General features: G+C 55.6%; 5 protein-coding genes and 1 non-coding gene across 7 annotated transcripts; 3 read left to right on the plus strand and 3 right to left on the minus strand.

Annotated features, from left to right (window-relative positions):
- Positions 1-231: 231 nt before the first annotated feature.
- On the minus strand, positions 232-2,940 carry H310_14218 (the record flags this gene model as incomplete). Of its 2 annotated transcripts, XM_008882028.1 has the most annotated exons (7): positions 2,325-2,940; positions 2,099-2,259; positions 1,936-2,043; positions 1,753-1,886; positions 1,353-1,693; positions 1,074-1,301; positions 232-1,029 (listed from the first exon to the last, which is right to left on the minus strand). In XM_008882028.1, exons 1-7 carry the CDS (start codon positions 2,823-2,825, stop codon positions 232-234), a joined length of 2,271 nt encoding a protein of 756 aa, XP_008880250.1. In that variant the 5' UTR covers positions 2,826-2,940. The 2 variants fall into 2 exon arrangements, with proteins under 2 accessions (XP_008880250.1, XP_008880251.1); XM_008882029.1 differs by lacking the exon at positions 2,325-2,940 and having other exon boundaries at positions 2,099-2,296.
- An 815-nt stretch (positions 2,941-3,755) lies between these two features.
- On the minus strand, positions 3,756-5,452 carry H310_14219 (hypothetical protein). The gene is made up of 4 exons (XM_008882030.1): positions 4,874-5,452; positions 4,665-4,812; positions 4,485-4,619; positions 3,756-4,243 (listed from the first exon to the last, which is right to left on the minus strand). The coding sequence occupies exons 1-4, from the start codon at positions 5,419-5,421 to the stop codon at positions 3,848-3,850; spliced, it is 1,227 nt and encodes a 408-aa protein (XP_008880252.1). The 5' UTR covers positions 5,422-5,452; the 3' UTR covers positions 3,756-3,847.
- An 894-nt stretch (positions 5,453-6,346) lies between these two features.
- On the plus strand, positions 6,347-7,029 carry H310_14220 (hypothetical protein). Its single transcript, XM_008882031.1, has one exon. It carries the CDS (start codon positions 6,439-6,441, stop codon positions 6,937-6,939), a length of 501 nt encoding a protein of 166 aa, XP_008880253.1. The 5' UTR covers positions 6,347-6,438; the 3' UTR covers positions 6,940-7,029.
- Positions 7,030-7,751: 722 nt separating this feature from the next.
- On the plus strand, positions 7,752-9,075 carry H310_14221 (hypothetical protein). Its single transcript, XM_008882032.1, has 7 exons — positions 7,752-7,836; positions 7,885-7,992; positions 8,043-8,147; positions 8,200-8,301; positions 8,366-8,464; positions 8,566-8,661; positions 8,714-9,075. The coding sequence occupies exons 1-7, from the start codon at positions 7,810-7,812 to the stop codon at positions 9,014-9,016; spliced, it is 840 nt and encodes a 279-aa protein (XP_008880254.1). The 5' UTR covers positions 7,752-7,809; the 3' UTR covers positions 9,017-9,075.
- A 248-nt stretch (positions 9,076-9,323) lies between these two features.
- Positions 9,324-10,528, minus strand: H310_14222 (hypothetical protein). Its single transcript, XM_008882033.1, has 6 exons — positions 10,209-10,528; positions 10,059-10,159; positions 9,899-10,012; positions 9,752-9,851; positions 9,575-9,711; positions 9,324-9,536 (listed from the first exon to the last, which is right to left on the minus strand). Exons 1-6 carry the CDS (start codon positions 10,504-10,506, stop codon positions 9,390-9,392), a joined length of 897 nt encoding a protein of 298 aa, XP_008880255.1. The 5' UTR covers positions 10,507-10,528; the 3' UTR covers positions 9,324-9,389.
- Positions 10,529-11,396: 868 nt separating this feature from the next.
- On the plus strand, positions 11,397-11,468 carry H310_14223. Its single transcript has one exon. It is a non-coding gene; the product is annotated as a tRNA-Cys (tRNA).
- The last annotated feature ends 1,861 nt before the right edge of the window (positions 11,469-13,329 follow it).

The following is a 13,329-nucleotide window of genomic DNA, read 5'->3' on the forward strand; positions in this document are numbered from 1 at the left end:
CCGCAAGAAACACTCGAGGCTTGGCACGACTACACTTCGTCGCCATGTCCATATAGGCCATGAAGACGTGAGAAAGGAAAGCATCGCGTTGTGCCGCCAGGCTCACGTTGGAGCCATGCACGATCGCCGTCGTTGACTGTCCATGCATACGATAGCATGTGATTGAGTGAATTGCAGTTTGGGTAGCTACGTAGATGCTCCGCGCCCGCGAGACGACGGATCGACGGGGCGTTAGCAGGAATCGTCGAGGACGAGATGGCAATCGGGGAACTGCTTGATCGTGTTGAGCCATAGGTCAAAGCGCGATTTGTCTGGAATCTTGAACGTGACGCTTGTGCCATGTCGACTCACGAGGCGAATGTGGCCATGCTCGGGGGTGGCAAACACGGCTTTGAGGGAGAAATGGGTCCACTCCTTGAGCTTCGGGCACGCTTCGTAGCAGTCGAGGGAGCAATCGGTGAGGACATACCAGTTGTACGCGTCGCGGAACGTGCCCTTCGTACGCAGGGTGCCCGTGAGCGTCGCGTCAAAGAAGTCGACGTCCGTGCCACTTGGTAGGGCGAGGCCGCTCACGTTGGCATGGATCGTGCCGTGGCCTGTCTTTGTTTGAAGGGCCGCCAAGGTCTTGGTGATGTTGTCTACCCACTCATTGCGCTGGTCGGAAGAGGTTGTGTACAGGGTCTGGGCCCCCTTTGTGGTAGAAAACAAGGACGGCGACGGATTTGTCTTGTCCGGGATGAACTGAAATGCCGTCGCATCGGTCGGGTCGGCGACAACAGCCGTCTTGTTCGTGAGCGGGACCGACCACTTCTTGGAACACGCCACGTCCGCCGCGGACCGGGTGAAATACACACGCTTCTTGCCAAGGAATAGCGCGTGGGGCTCCCAGGCACCGGTGAATCCGTCGCGGACGACGGCTGTCGTCGCACACTGGATCGTTTTGTGCGGCGTAAAGGGAACCCGCCGGCGCGGGCGCAACGTCGGCAGGGGCATCTTGTGGTCGATATAGCGCGTCAGGATGTCCACGACCTAGTCGTCGACGTCAGCAAACAATCGTGGGTGCGGGCACGCACCGGGCGGCATATCGCGAGCAGCGTGATCGTGACAACATCTTCCGACGACCAGTACACGCTGTGGGCCAGCGGCGCGTACAACGTGTCGACAGGGCCTTCGAGAAACTTGCGACGCACTTGAAAGTCGATGCGGGCGCCTTGCCACTCATTGCACAACGGCGCGGTGTCGGTCAATTTGTCGTACGTGAGCACCATCTCGCCAAACGTTTTGTTTTTGAACGTGTCAGCCTGGAGGCCGCCCCACGCGTTAGATCCCAACGTGATGCCAGCACCACGTACTGGCTGGAGCGCAATGGCCGGGTACGACGACATGTCGACGTCCACGAGCGGCTCGACGCGGTACGCGATCGGGTCGGCGGGGTGAAACAGGTTGAAGTAGTGGTTCACGTTCGGCCGGCGGAGCCCGCCCGTGCAAACGCCGTCGTGGATGTCGAGTGCGCCGCGCGACAAGGCAAAGATCGGGACGGGGGACCCGACGCAAAAGAGGTTCTCGACCGGGAACGACAGGCCCGGAAACACGACGCCGTTGCTCCCGACTTGGCCCGCGTCGTGGGTTAAAATGTCGTACGTGATGAGTGTTCCGAGCGAGTGGGCAAAGATCGAGACAAACCCTTGCCAGCCTGCGCGCAGCACAAGGAGAACGCAGCGCCGTGACGATTGTTGTTTCGATCGGGCGTACCTGGGTTCGCCGCCATGAACGACGTGTACTTGTCGTTCATTTGCTTTGTCACGGTGTCCACAATCACCTGACCATACTTGGGCGCGGAATAGTACAACACGTCCATGATGAGGCGCTTGTTCACGTCGCGCAGTCTACCGAGGCCTCGGGATACCAACCATCCTCAACACGAATTGGTCCTACTTTTTTGACGCCTCGGGTGAAATTGTGTCAAATACGCTGTCGACGCCCGAGTCGTGAACTTCCGCGTGCCATTCAATCGGGTGGATTTCCAAGGACAGTGGAATTTCCCTGTACACACATGCGATGGTCATGTGGTCCCTGGAATGTCGCATCAGGCACGCACTTGGAGAAGAGCGAGTGGCGCATCGTGTTGAAGAGCTCGCGAAAGTTGCCGCTGTCGCCCGTGCTGCCTTTGTCGTTGTCGTATGACTCGACGACAAAGTCGTTGTGTTCGCCAATGCCGTGCACGATAAACATCAAGTGGTTGATGTTTTCCAGCAAAATCTACGCCACCCCCCACGAGCGCTTTCATCCGGCGCGCAGGGCCAAAGGGTGGCGCAAGGACGTACCTCGGTCGGAAACGATTCGGCTTGGACAACGGCCGGGTCGTCCGTCGCTTCGAACTCGGCTTCTGTCTCGTGCACGTACACGCCCGAGTCGACCGCCTTGGTGGGTGCTTCGTCGGCTTGCTGTGTGGGCGCTCCGGGGGGAGCCAGAGATGCTTCCTGGACCCCAACAGCGGGCTCTTCCACAAGACGTTTCTCGTCGTGCTTCACATCATCTTGAATGATTTGCTTGTCCGTTGTCAACAGTGCGATCGCGGAGCCCGCGGCGCTTTGAATTGCGCTCAAGACTTGAATGGTGGCAGCTAAGTTGGAGTCGCCCACCGACACTTGGTTCGACTCTTCCGTCGGCATGCCTCCGAGAAGGACGTCGACGGCCTTGGCGAGAGCTCCAGCGTAGCTCGAGACATCTTGCACGAGTCCCTGGAACGCAGCCACGGACGCACTTGAGATCAACGTTGTCGAAGGTACAGATGCGATTTTCGCAGCTTCGACTTCTACACCCATGTTTGAGCTCTTGTCGCAGTGGTTGGATCACAATTGAATTGTGGAGGGCCATGGCAGAGCTCGAATGTTATCGTCCGGCCAGCAACAAGATCTTTTTCTTGTTGTCGGAGCTGGGAGCGTCAGTATAAAACGAACCACTAGACGTTTCGTGCGTGTGACCAGTGCCAACGGGCCTCTTTACCAACCACAACAAACTATTTTTGGTGAAAAGGAGGCGGAGATCGTGTTCGTGATGACGATAGCGTGGAAAGAATGCTCGATCACGTGTTCGATTGGGAGCAAGGCAAGAAGCAGTTCATAGCACAGCAACTACGCGTCATCCCCGTCGAACCAAAGCATATTGCGTTCGCCATCGCGTAGAAGCATGTAGGGGTTTCGTTGTCATGCTCACTTGCGAGGAGGGAAATTATTCACCCACCCTTTTCCTTTATCTGGTTGTGACACTCCACTCTTGTGTGACGTAGACGGGTTTCAATGCCGCAGCTCGTGCCAAAGTTCCAACAGCAATCCCGTTTTGAACTGCTCACGCCAACTTGACCTTGACCAAACGTCACGGTGACCTCCGCCCATGGGTCTCGAAATGCCATTGGTGGAATGGATTGGGGGTTTCAGAATTAGACCAATCAAATTCGTCAAGCGCTCCTGGCCATCCATATGTTGCCATTGTTACACGTCAGCGCAACCACCCAAACGACTTCACGTTGAGCAGCATCGACACGACTCATTCTTTCATCTTGCGCAAGTGTCGGGCATCACACATCTGTCGTTCCAGTCGAGATCGAGTTGTAATTTACGTTGTGGCGTGCTGGAATCTGTCCAGACAACTCACGGTGCCGCGCCCGACTGCACGGGTTGGAGCATTGCGAATACTTTCTGCAAGCTCTCAATTCCACCGGCAGCATCACCGTGACCACGTCACACCGTACGAGAGTAACTTTAATGCGAGGAGTTCATGCCCCGTCGCTGCATATTCCGACGCCAAGCGAAACTTTGCAGCGTGAGAAATGGGCGCGGCAACTGTATTAATCGTCACCTCGGCGTCGAACGTGCCGGTCATCCTTGGACACTCGATGCGGTGACGGCGATCTGTCTCGCTTCGATCCTGTATTTGACACGTCATCCTTGCCACCCAACGACGCGATCGTGGTCGTCGCCGAAGGCTTTGCCGCCCCCCCGCCATATTTCCTCAAGTCGTTGGCACTCATGGCTCCGTTGCGTCTTGCTTGGAACGTCCCTTGACACGCTTCAAACACCACCTGCTGCGCGGCCGGCGGCCATCGCACCAACAGGTCAGGCATCACCATCGAGTCGTCCCATTCCTTTCCGTCCCTGAACCACTCAGGATGGTCGTCAAAGTGACTCTTCAGTCGTTTCTCTTCCGCATGGCGCAGCAATGCCACCGGATGCCATTCATCCATCTAGTACGCCAACCCAACGTTAGGAATTGCATCATTCTCGTCCACACATGTGCGCTCTACGTGCTCGTTTGGACCGCAGTGCAAGTCCTCAAGGCGCCTTTGCAGCTCAAACACCACTCGTGGGAATCAACGTAGGTCGAGCACACTGCATTCCAACCACCACACGTGGCAACTGGTCGAGGTGCATCCCCATCGAGACCACTCCAGTCGAAACAAAACACGCACGCGGACGACGACTGACCTTTTTCTGGTACACTTTTTCTTGATCCGACAACGACAGCACGTCGCGAGCATGGTCCAATGTGGCGAGCACCTCTGGAAGTGTGGACGAGAACCAAGTCATGAAGGCATGAAATGGCTTCTTCTTCGTTGATATCTACGCCCTGCACATGAGTCCGTCGCAGCAGCAGATCGCGCAGACCTGGTCGAGGGGGAACTGGTCCAGGGCTTGCGTCAAGCCATCTCGAAAGGCTTTGCGAGCGATTTTGAAGTTGGCCTTGCCTTCCTTGGCGATCTCGGTCTTGCGATGCTTGAGAAAGTGCTCGTAGATCGCGCGGCGCTCGTCCATCCTGCGCACAACACACCCATCTCATGAGAGCCAGACACGGCGGGAACGCATGGCGACCGTACGTTGGAATGGCGCGAAACCTATCGTCCAGCGCAATGCGTGGCAACGCTGCCTCCCACTTGCAGTATGGCATGATTTGCTTGTCGCGGAGCATCTGACGAAAGGCTTCGATGCGCTGGATGCTCTCGGCGCGCTCTTCTTCTGTTTCTTCGGAGGCGGTCTTGTCGTCTTCGGTCGTTTCTGTCGTGGTGGTAGAGTCAGGTGCCGATGGAGGAAGTGGTCTAGCGATCTCGTGCGCCTGCTTGGCCTCTTGCTGCATAGCTAGCTCAGCATATGTGATCTCTGGTTCTTGTCCCCACTCTGGCGGTCGCTCCCATGAACTGTGTTTGGACGGAAGGTGAAAGTAGTAGATTGTGCCAAACCCGGCATCGAATGCGCCCCATTCCCCAGAAAACGCCAGCGCTGTCTTCAGCATCGCCTGCATCTCGCCTCGCGCCTCACGCACCTCAATGGGCATCTCCCATGCGCTCTCTTTGGTCTCTTCGTTGTAAAAATAAGTCCATCCGTCTCCTGCAGAGTACTCGGCCCACACGCCATACCGCCGCACCATTCCGGCGGGGGTATTCAATGCTGGAGGTCCACAACCCTGTCTAAATAAATATATATTCTATACTCCGAATTTCCTTGATTTTGTGAAAAATCAAAATTCTGGCAAACACCCGGAATTGCGCCCGCTGCCTGGCGGCCTTGTGATGCATTCGGTGTCGGCCAAAGCGTGCGCGTTACAATCATGTGTGGAACGCCGCGACTCACAGCATCGCTAGCGCTGGAAACCGAGACAAACACACCAAGGACACGGACACACTCACGTCGCAGGTGGGGTGACGTGGCGACTCTACTTGAGGTCCTGGCTATTCACCCCTTTCATGGGCGGAACAGCCAAAGGAATGACACGACGTGCACCTCCAGGCCGGCCGCTCTAGACGGCAGCAACAGGTAGAGCGGCAACGACACTGTGTCCCGCCGCCGCCATAGCTCTCCGCAACGATCGACCACACCGGTTGGAACCTTCCCAACGACTGCCAGCCACATTCGGGCTTCTACACAACCAGTTGCCTGCCGTTCTGGCTCGACACAAACGGCGTGCTGCTAGGTCCATACCCATCATCATAGAACTCTCGTGGAGGTGGCGTGCATGATGGAACTCCAAAGGCTATGCTGAACTCATCTTGCCCCCCCGTGCCAGCCGCGTCGGCTGCCATTTCAACTCGTGGAAATTGCTAGACTTGCGAGGTTGGTGGGCACATTTCAAAGCACTTGGATTTTGTATGGGCCTTGACATTGCCCGTGGACTGGATCGTTCGAGGTAGCAAGTGCATTTACAAGAATAGAAGCATTTCAATTGCAGCAAACAAACTGAATCGACATATTCTTACAAACTTCGTTTCAAAAGATGCATACCATTTGCTATATTTTCGGCTCGAAAGAGTGGGGCGTTGGTTGCGACGGTCGACGCAGGCTGGATGTCGTGGTGCTTTCGCCAAGCTTTGGGTGCAGCACTTGGAAGCGTCGCGAGCGGACGAAGGCCGTTTGCCTGGCGCATTTGCCCTCCTTCCGTCGCACGCGCATGAGCAGGACCACGACGAACAACGTGAAGGAAGGCGCGCTTTTCAAACAGGGAGCAGGTGGCGGGCTGTTCAAGCGGAAGAACTGGAAGCTTCGTTTCTTTGAGCTCACGTTGGACGAACTGCGGTACTTGAACTCGGCGGGGGAAGTCAAAGGGTCCATCTCCATGCGATATTGCACCACCGATTCCATCGAGATCATGCCCGACTCGGACCGTCCCATCCATGGCGGCACGATCTGGCGCATTGCCATATCGACGCCGTGCCGTCGACTCCTCGTCGCATGCGCGTCCGAAGACGACATGGAAGCTTGGGTCGACGCTCTCAACTACGTCGCCGACTACAACGTGAAGCGCACCCACCGCAACATGTGCAAGATCTCGTTTGCTAGCGAAACTACGTCCGAAAAGGCCTTCGACCCCCAACAGTACCCCCGCCACCACTCGTCAATCGCGACGACTGCCTCGTCCGACTGTGTCGCCCTGCCAAGTCCCCTGGCGTAGCCCCGTGCTTCTGCGCGAGTGACTAGAACTCTATTTATTTCACATATCGAACGTGATACGAGCTATTCCAAACCCAAAGTTGAAAAACCAGTCTCCCCGCGTTTGCATGCGCGCTTCGCTTGCCACAGCATGCAACACCGCGGCATCGGCTGCGATGCCACCAAGATCGGAAATACTTGCCTTCATGTCCCTCCATTCAACACAACGCCAACGCACGAGCGGCGGCATACGGGATGTGGTGTCACATTGAGCTATGGGGTGAATCCAGCATGGCCACCCTGCAGTGCGAGGCACATTGGCACAACCTCCCATGACCCATCGTGCATACAGTACGAACCACGCCTTCCACCGCTCGGCACAACGTCGTTTACGAGCACATATCCCTCGGTTGTTGATGTTTTCCTCCACTTTCAAACTCCATCTCGTTGCTTCCTCGGTGCATGCAGCGTGTGAATCGATCGCTGCTTCATGTTCATGGAGGCGGTCGACCAGATCGCGGTCGTGAATCCAATTATCCGGATCGCCCTCCACGTCCTAGGTGTACGGATAACGATCGTGAATTTCGGACCAGCGTAGTCTGAGCGCTGTCAACACCATCATGGGACGCGCATGAACACGCCCGTCAGATAAAGAGGCAGTCGCGCGCAAGGGGACGCAGCAGTGCAAGCACCACCGTGTTCAAATGCACCCCTGCAGCATCGCGGCTGAGAGACAAAGCAGGCGTTGAAGCAGACGTCCAGGTTGGCTCAACGCAAACTACAGCTGTGTAAAGTACTGTGAAATTTTCCCAACCAGCGCCAGATGAAGACAACCAGGACATCACCTAATTTGGAGTCGGAACCGCAACCGACGAAGAAGCAGCGCAACAGCATGAGCTCCATTTGGCTGCAGCGAATGGCAAGACGAGATGTTGGGGTGGCGGCGGTCTCACGTGCGTGGTGGTAGGCTGCCTCGAAGGCAATATGCAAGGCAGCAAGCGATGGCAACATGACCGAATTGAGGAAGATCCTCCTGGACGTGGACGTCAATGTCGCTTCAGAGCCCGATAGCAAGGTACTGTCTGGTCGATGGTCATTTCGAGCTGATCATGCTTGTGTGATCAGTACTGTGGGAAGTCTGCGTTGCATCTCGCATGTGAGTCGGGCAAACTCAACGTCGCCCGATTCCTGCTCTCGCAGCCGACATTGAACGTCAACGTGTGCACACCTGTACGTTGTGGACGTCGCAATCGCTTTCGTCCTGCAACTGATCTCCATGTAGTACGGCGAAACCCCTCTGTTTTTTGCATGCCAGCACGGCCACGTCGAAATTGTCCAGTTGTTGCTTGCCCGCCCCGAAGCGAATGTCAACGCCTCCAACGGGGTGCGCCTGCCCCACCACTCCAACCCTCTGCTCGACCTGACGGGACCTTCCTGGATCCCCGTAGAATCAATGGACGGCACTCCACTCCGCGTGCGAGAATGGCTTCACCGACGTCGTCCGTCTGCTCTTTACTCGGCCCGAATTGGCGGTTGCGGAATTCTCGGTACGAGCACTTTCCTCGTGTGGCTGGGCGGCAACGTTCTTTTCATGCCACTTGAAGCGTGTACTTTTCATTCATTAAATATTCCACACTGATCTCTGTAGTGGCGACGCACGCCGATGCACCTGGCATGCCAGCAAGGCCACCTCGACATTGTCCGCCTCCTTCTCGCGCATCCTCACGTGTCTTGCCACATCGACGTAAGTCGCCAACTCCTTGCACACTCATGGCAATGCTCACGGGCACGTGCAGTCGATGAACGTTTCGAACGCGACTCCTGTCCATTTGGCCGCGAAGCGACAACACACGCCGGTCGTGGAAGCGCTGGTGTTGCATGCATTGCAATCGTGGTCATCCCCTTCCGCATCGTCGCTCGAGTTCTGGGCCACGTTTCTCGATCCGGCATTTCCTCTGGCTCCCATCGCTCGTGCCCACGCCATCCAAGCAGCATGGGCGGCGACATCGAACGCCAACACGCAATCGAGTTTTCGCCAGCGCCTTGCCGAACACTTTCCTGCAGAGAATCACCCTGTCTTAAGTCTCGTCGTGTGGTAAATATCGGCTCTGGATGGTTTGCTCACTCATTGTGCACTCGATCGAGTCCATTATTTCCACGCCGCTTCGTCGGACGAGTGGCGACACCACGGACCCAATCGTGAAAATCAGAGGCGTCGCGAGCGTGCGGACATGGCAACTGCGATGCTGCATGTCACACATGCCAACGTCGACCTCGTTCAAAAGCCCACACGTCCCAGCGATGGCCCTGCTGCACGTGCCTGAAGAGTGTGGCAGGTCCCTCATGGCGTCGATACCGAGCGATGTGCAGGAATCGCTATGGTTGGCTGTGGTGAATTTGGTCGATCAGAAGATTTCGTGTGGGAATTCATTCACGCCGGCACAGAGGACGCCAGAACAACGCCAACTGCTGTTATAGCTTACTTGTCCTGAGGAGCTGGGTCCCTTCATCAACAACAGGACGGGGAAGTGGTGCAGGGCCGTAGAAGAGAGTGCCAATGCGCTGGCCCTCGACTGCATGTATCAAGCTGTTTGGCGCTGCAGGGAGAATCACTGCCGCCTGCGGGTGTGTCAGGTCTATGACAGTGGGGATGGTACCTTAACAACTCCACTATTGATGGCTTCAACGCACGCCAAAACTTTATCGAGTTGGCCTTGTGGGCCGACTTGAGATGTTGTGCCGAATTGGATGGGCATTAGAGGGTCGTAGTCGCTCACGACCGCACCACGAGCATCTATAAGGGCGTTAGCAGAATCGACATAGGAACACGCAACCAGCGAGGCCAGGAAGGTCCGTGACAAGAAGCATCAGCTCAGCGCCGAGCTCCTGCGCCACAAGCGACGCCAACGAGTCGTTGTCCCATGCCACGCGGTTCTAGGAGCCGTCGCGAAGAAGGTCCCTTGTCGCGCTAGGGGAGGTACCGTGGAGTCGGTCAAAGGCACCTTTCGTTGGGACACAACGTCGTTCTCGTTGACGATCGGGATGATTCCAACTTGGAGCAATGACAAGATCGTTTGTTTGACGTTTTCGCGAATCTACAGCACGTCACCGACGGATGGAGGGAGCGTAGCGCCGGTGTACCTGGGGGACTTGGAAATCTGTGTCGGACGTCAAGATTTGAGAGCATGCCAAGTGGAACTGGGAAAACAGAACTTCGTACAGCGACTGCATACCGCTTTGCCCTGCGATGTGTCACGAATTCACACGTGACGATGGAAGACCATGGCACACCTGCAGCAGCACATGCTTTCGGATTCAGCGACCCACGCGTTGGGTTATACCCCTTCAAATGGGTTTGCATCGACCCTGACAGCATCTGCTGGCGCTTGAGCACCATGCGTCCGATCGCGACGGCGCCACTGGACACCAGAATGATCTGCTTCCCTTGCATATGCATCCGCGCGATCTGTTCGACGATGCTCCCGATCTTGCCCATGGCCAAGAGACCTTCGGGAGAGTTGACCACCTCCGTCCCGATCTTCACCAAGATGACGCGCGCGTGCTTGAGCGAGCTCCGGGGTTGGTCCATGTTGAAAGCTCGCAAATTTCGACTTCAACCCACATGCCACAAGATTTAGCAGTCGGCTTCGTTTCAGTATTCGTTATGAAAGGTTTCGCACTTAACGTCGGCCAACGTGATTTGCATCGCCGCGCCGACACCTTGAGATCGAGGATCCTACGCCATCCACGCAGAAGAAGAACACGAACGTAGTCGGCGTGACGATCGGATAGATCAGAGCATGCACCGTCAGCACGTTGCGACAGCATCACAGCCACTGTACAACTTAATATACACCGTTCAAGTTTTATGAGCCCAGGGACAAGCTCGGAGTAGGTTTTTTTACATCTGGGTAGTAGTAAAAGGTTTTTCTTTAAAATACCCGAACACCTTGGAGGCACCAAGACAGGTTTAAAGAGGTGTATATATGTGAAGTAGTACAAATGAATAGAACTTTAAGCTCGCTATACTGTAACACAATGAAGTCGTTGTGTCTGGCGACGTCCTGGTGGACATCCTGTTCAAGTCCCCATTCACGACGAGCCCCGCGAGTCATGGATGGGATGATACATGTACTGGCCGAATTGCGCGTTCAAGCTTTCAGCATGGTGACGTCGAGTGCCGCCTCAGAGCGGACAAAGGTTCGGAACCGCCTGACCCCAAAGAGCGTCGATAAGCTGACTATTATCAAAAGCAACTTGCTCGTATTCTGCGACTACGCCCTTCACGACGAGGTCGATGATGAACCGCCGGGCAAGGGATGCCTCCGAGCAGGGGAATGCGGTGGAATAGAATACAGAATACAACCTAAGGTTCTTTCGTCTCATGTGGAGGTTTTATTGCTATTAACCTCTCACCGTATGTTGACGGATGATGATATTCCGCTTTTTTATCATTGCTCATATATTGAGCTCATAACAGCGCGAGTAGCTCAGCGGTAGAGCGTCAGATTGCAGCTCTGAGGGTCACCGGTTCGATCCCGGTCTGGCGCTGTGTTTTTCTAAGCTTTGCAGGGTGGTCGTGTCGTACACAATTCCGTGCACGACACGATTGGTCAGTTGTCAAAAGCTCAAGAAATGGCAAGAGTTCCACCACGGACTGGCATTGTTTGCCGACTCGAGTGTTTTTGAAGTTATTTCGTCTTTTGTTTACTCAAGGGTTCTTGAAAAACACCAACAAGGTGGACTTGAGGTAAAGTGGTCTGGAGGAGAGAATCGCAAGCCTCTACATGCTGCATCCGAAGTTTCGCCACAGCCAACAAATGAAGGATCTTCAACCGTCCTCATCGCCATGCCAAAGCTGGTATCGTGCGGTCCACGTTGCTCGGGGGTGTCCATTGTGCTGTCGCTGCGGACGTTGTACCCATCAAGATCGTCGCTGTAAAGCTGGTGGAACGGGATCCCCAACGAATTCCAGAAGTGGAGGGTCCGGGTCCCCACTCGTTCGTAGCGTGGGGCTGCGCAGACTTTGAAGACGTACCGGGCGACATCGCCTTGACTATTCGCGATGGCATGACGAAGGGCTTCCACCACCACACACAGTTGCGGTCATTGTGCTGGAGAAACTCCACAACGTCCACACGCTCGTTCCCTGCTGCCGAAATCGTGGCCTCTTTCGTGCACCTTTCTGCTCGGTGAAGGCGAAGAAATTGCATCATTTCGAATTGTCCACTTCGCGCGGCACTGTCCATTGCATGCGCCATTCATCCCACCGTGCAGCCCTTCTCCAGTGGGAGGTGGTGGAGAAATTGCACAACAATCACATGCCCCATCCCTGCCGCACTCTTCTTGGCGAGTGTCACGCCAGTGGCTGGGTAGGCTAGCAGGAGATATTCCACGACTGCCAAGTGGCCGTACCCCGCAGCGCTTTCGTGTACGTTCGAGTGATCGTCGTGAGCGCATCCTTGTGGTCCAGAAAATTGAGAACTTTGACATGACCATTGTTTTCATGTACGTAGCCAATCGAGGACCATCCAACCCAGATCGATGAGCATGCAAAAACTGCACAACTTCCAAGTGTCCGTGCAACGCGGCGATGTCCATGACTCAGGCCGTGGAGGTAGCGCCGTACGCAACGAGAGAGAAGGCACAATCGAGAAATGCGTCGGCGGGGGGCGTCGTAGTGGTGTCGGTAGCGAGCTTCCAATGCTGTCCTTGGTGTCGGTGTGCGGTACGTCACACACAGCGTCGACGTGAAACGCCGCTGCGGCAGCTGTCACGTGGTTATTGTGAGCCCACATCATGGAGTAAAGTTAGTTGTAAGATCGCCAAATGTAGCCAAGGTATGCTGCGGCTTTTAACGCATCGATCGTCACGCTTTCGTGAAGTAGTGGCCACGAGTCTAATGTGTCCTTTCGACGGTCGTCGTCATTGCATCGTTGCGCCATGCATCATTGACCAAGTATTGCTCAAAGCCCAAACATCCATGCGGCAGCAAATGCAGCTCAAAGTGCTGGCCCTTCGTCGGGTAGTCGCGGCCCAGCAAAAACGACACTACATCGAGGAGGCCATGTTTGGCTGCTAGGCCGATGGCACATCGGGATGCTTGAGCAAGACCTTGGAGGTCACGGTGAAAGGATTTCACAAGTTCCAAATGTCCGAAACTTACGGCACAGTCCAGACCTGCCATGGTCACTGCCGACGCATCGCTGGCGACAATGCGCATGACGGTACTCACGTCGCTGTATGCGATGGCGACGTGAAACACGAACCGATGACCGGTCGGGCGAAAGATGTACTGAATGCGCAGATCATACTGCGTCCAGGACTCGCGGTAATAGACCGCAGCTTGAAATTCTTTTGCCCTTATCCGTCCTCGTCATGGTCAGCGACGCGCACGCTTTCACGTGGGGAG

The sequence above is a fragment of the Aphanomyces invadans genome, assembly GCF_000520115.1.
Source record: "Aphanomyces invadans strain NJM9701 unplaced genomic scaffold supercont1.63, whole genome shotgun sequence".
NCBI classification, from domain to species: Eukaryota; Oomycota; class Saprolegniomycetes; order Saprolegniales; family Verrucalvaceae; genus Aphanomyces; species Aphanomyces invadans.

Coding starts and splice junctions, on each gene's coding strand:
- H310_14220 (XM_008882031.1), top strand. CDS start 6,439: ATGAGCAGGACCACGACGAACAACGTGAAGGAAGGCGCGCTTTTCAAA.
- H310_14222 (XM_008882033.1), bottom strand. CDS start 10,506: ATGGACCAACCCCGGAGCTCGCTCAAGCACGCGCGCGTCATCTTGGTG. Junction 9,712..9,751: donor GGACCTTCCTGGCCTCGCTG/GTTGCGTGTTCC, acceptor ACGCCCTTATAG/ATGCTCGTGGTGCGGTCGTG. Junction 9,537..9,574: donor TCAATAGTGGAGTTGTTAAG/GTACCATCCCCA, acceptor ACACACCCGCAG/GCGGCAGTGATTCTCCCTGC.
- H310_14221 (XM_008882032.1), top strand. CDS start 7,810: ATGAGCTCCATTTGGCTGCAGCGAATG. Junction 7,993..8,042: donor CTTCAGAGCCCGATAGCAAG/GTACTGTCTGGT, acceptor TTGTGTGATCAG/TACTGTGGGAAGTCTGCGTT. Junction 8,302..8,365: donor ATGTCAACGCCTCCAACGGG/GTGCGCCTGCCC, acceptor GGATCCCCGTAG/AATCAATGGACGGCACTCCA.
- H310_14219 (XM_008882030.1), bottom strand. CDS start 5,421: ATGGTGCGGCGGTATGGCGTGTGGGCCGAGTACTCTGCAGGAGACGGA. Junction 4,813..4,873: donor AGGTTTCGCGCCATTCCAAC/GTACGGTCGCCA, acceptor TGTTGTGCGCAG/GATGGACGAGCGCCGCGCGA. Junction 4,244..4,484: donor AAAAAGTGTACCAGAAAAAG/GTCAGTCGTCGT, acceptor TTGGCGTACTAG/ATGGATGAATGGCATCCGGT.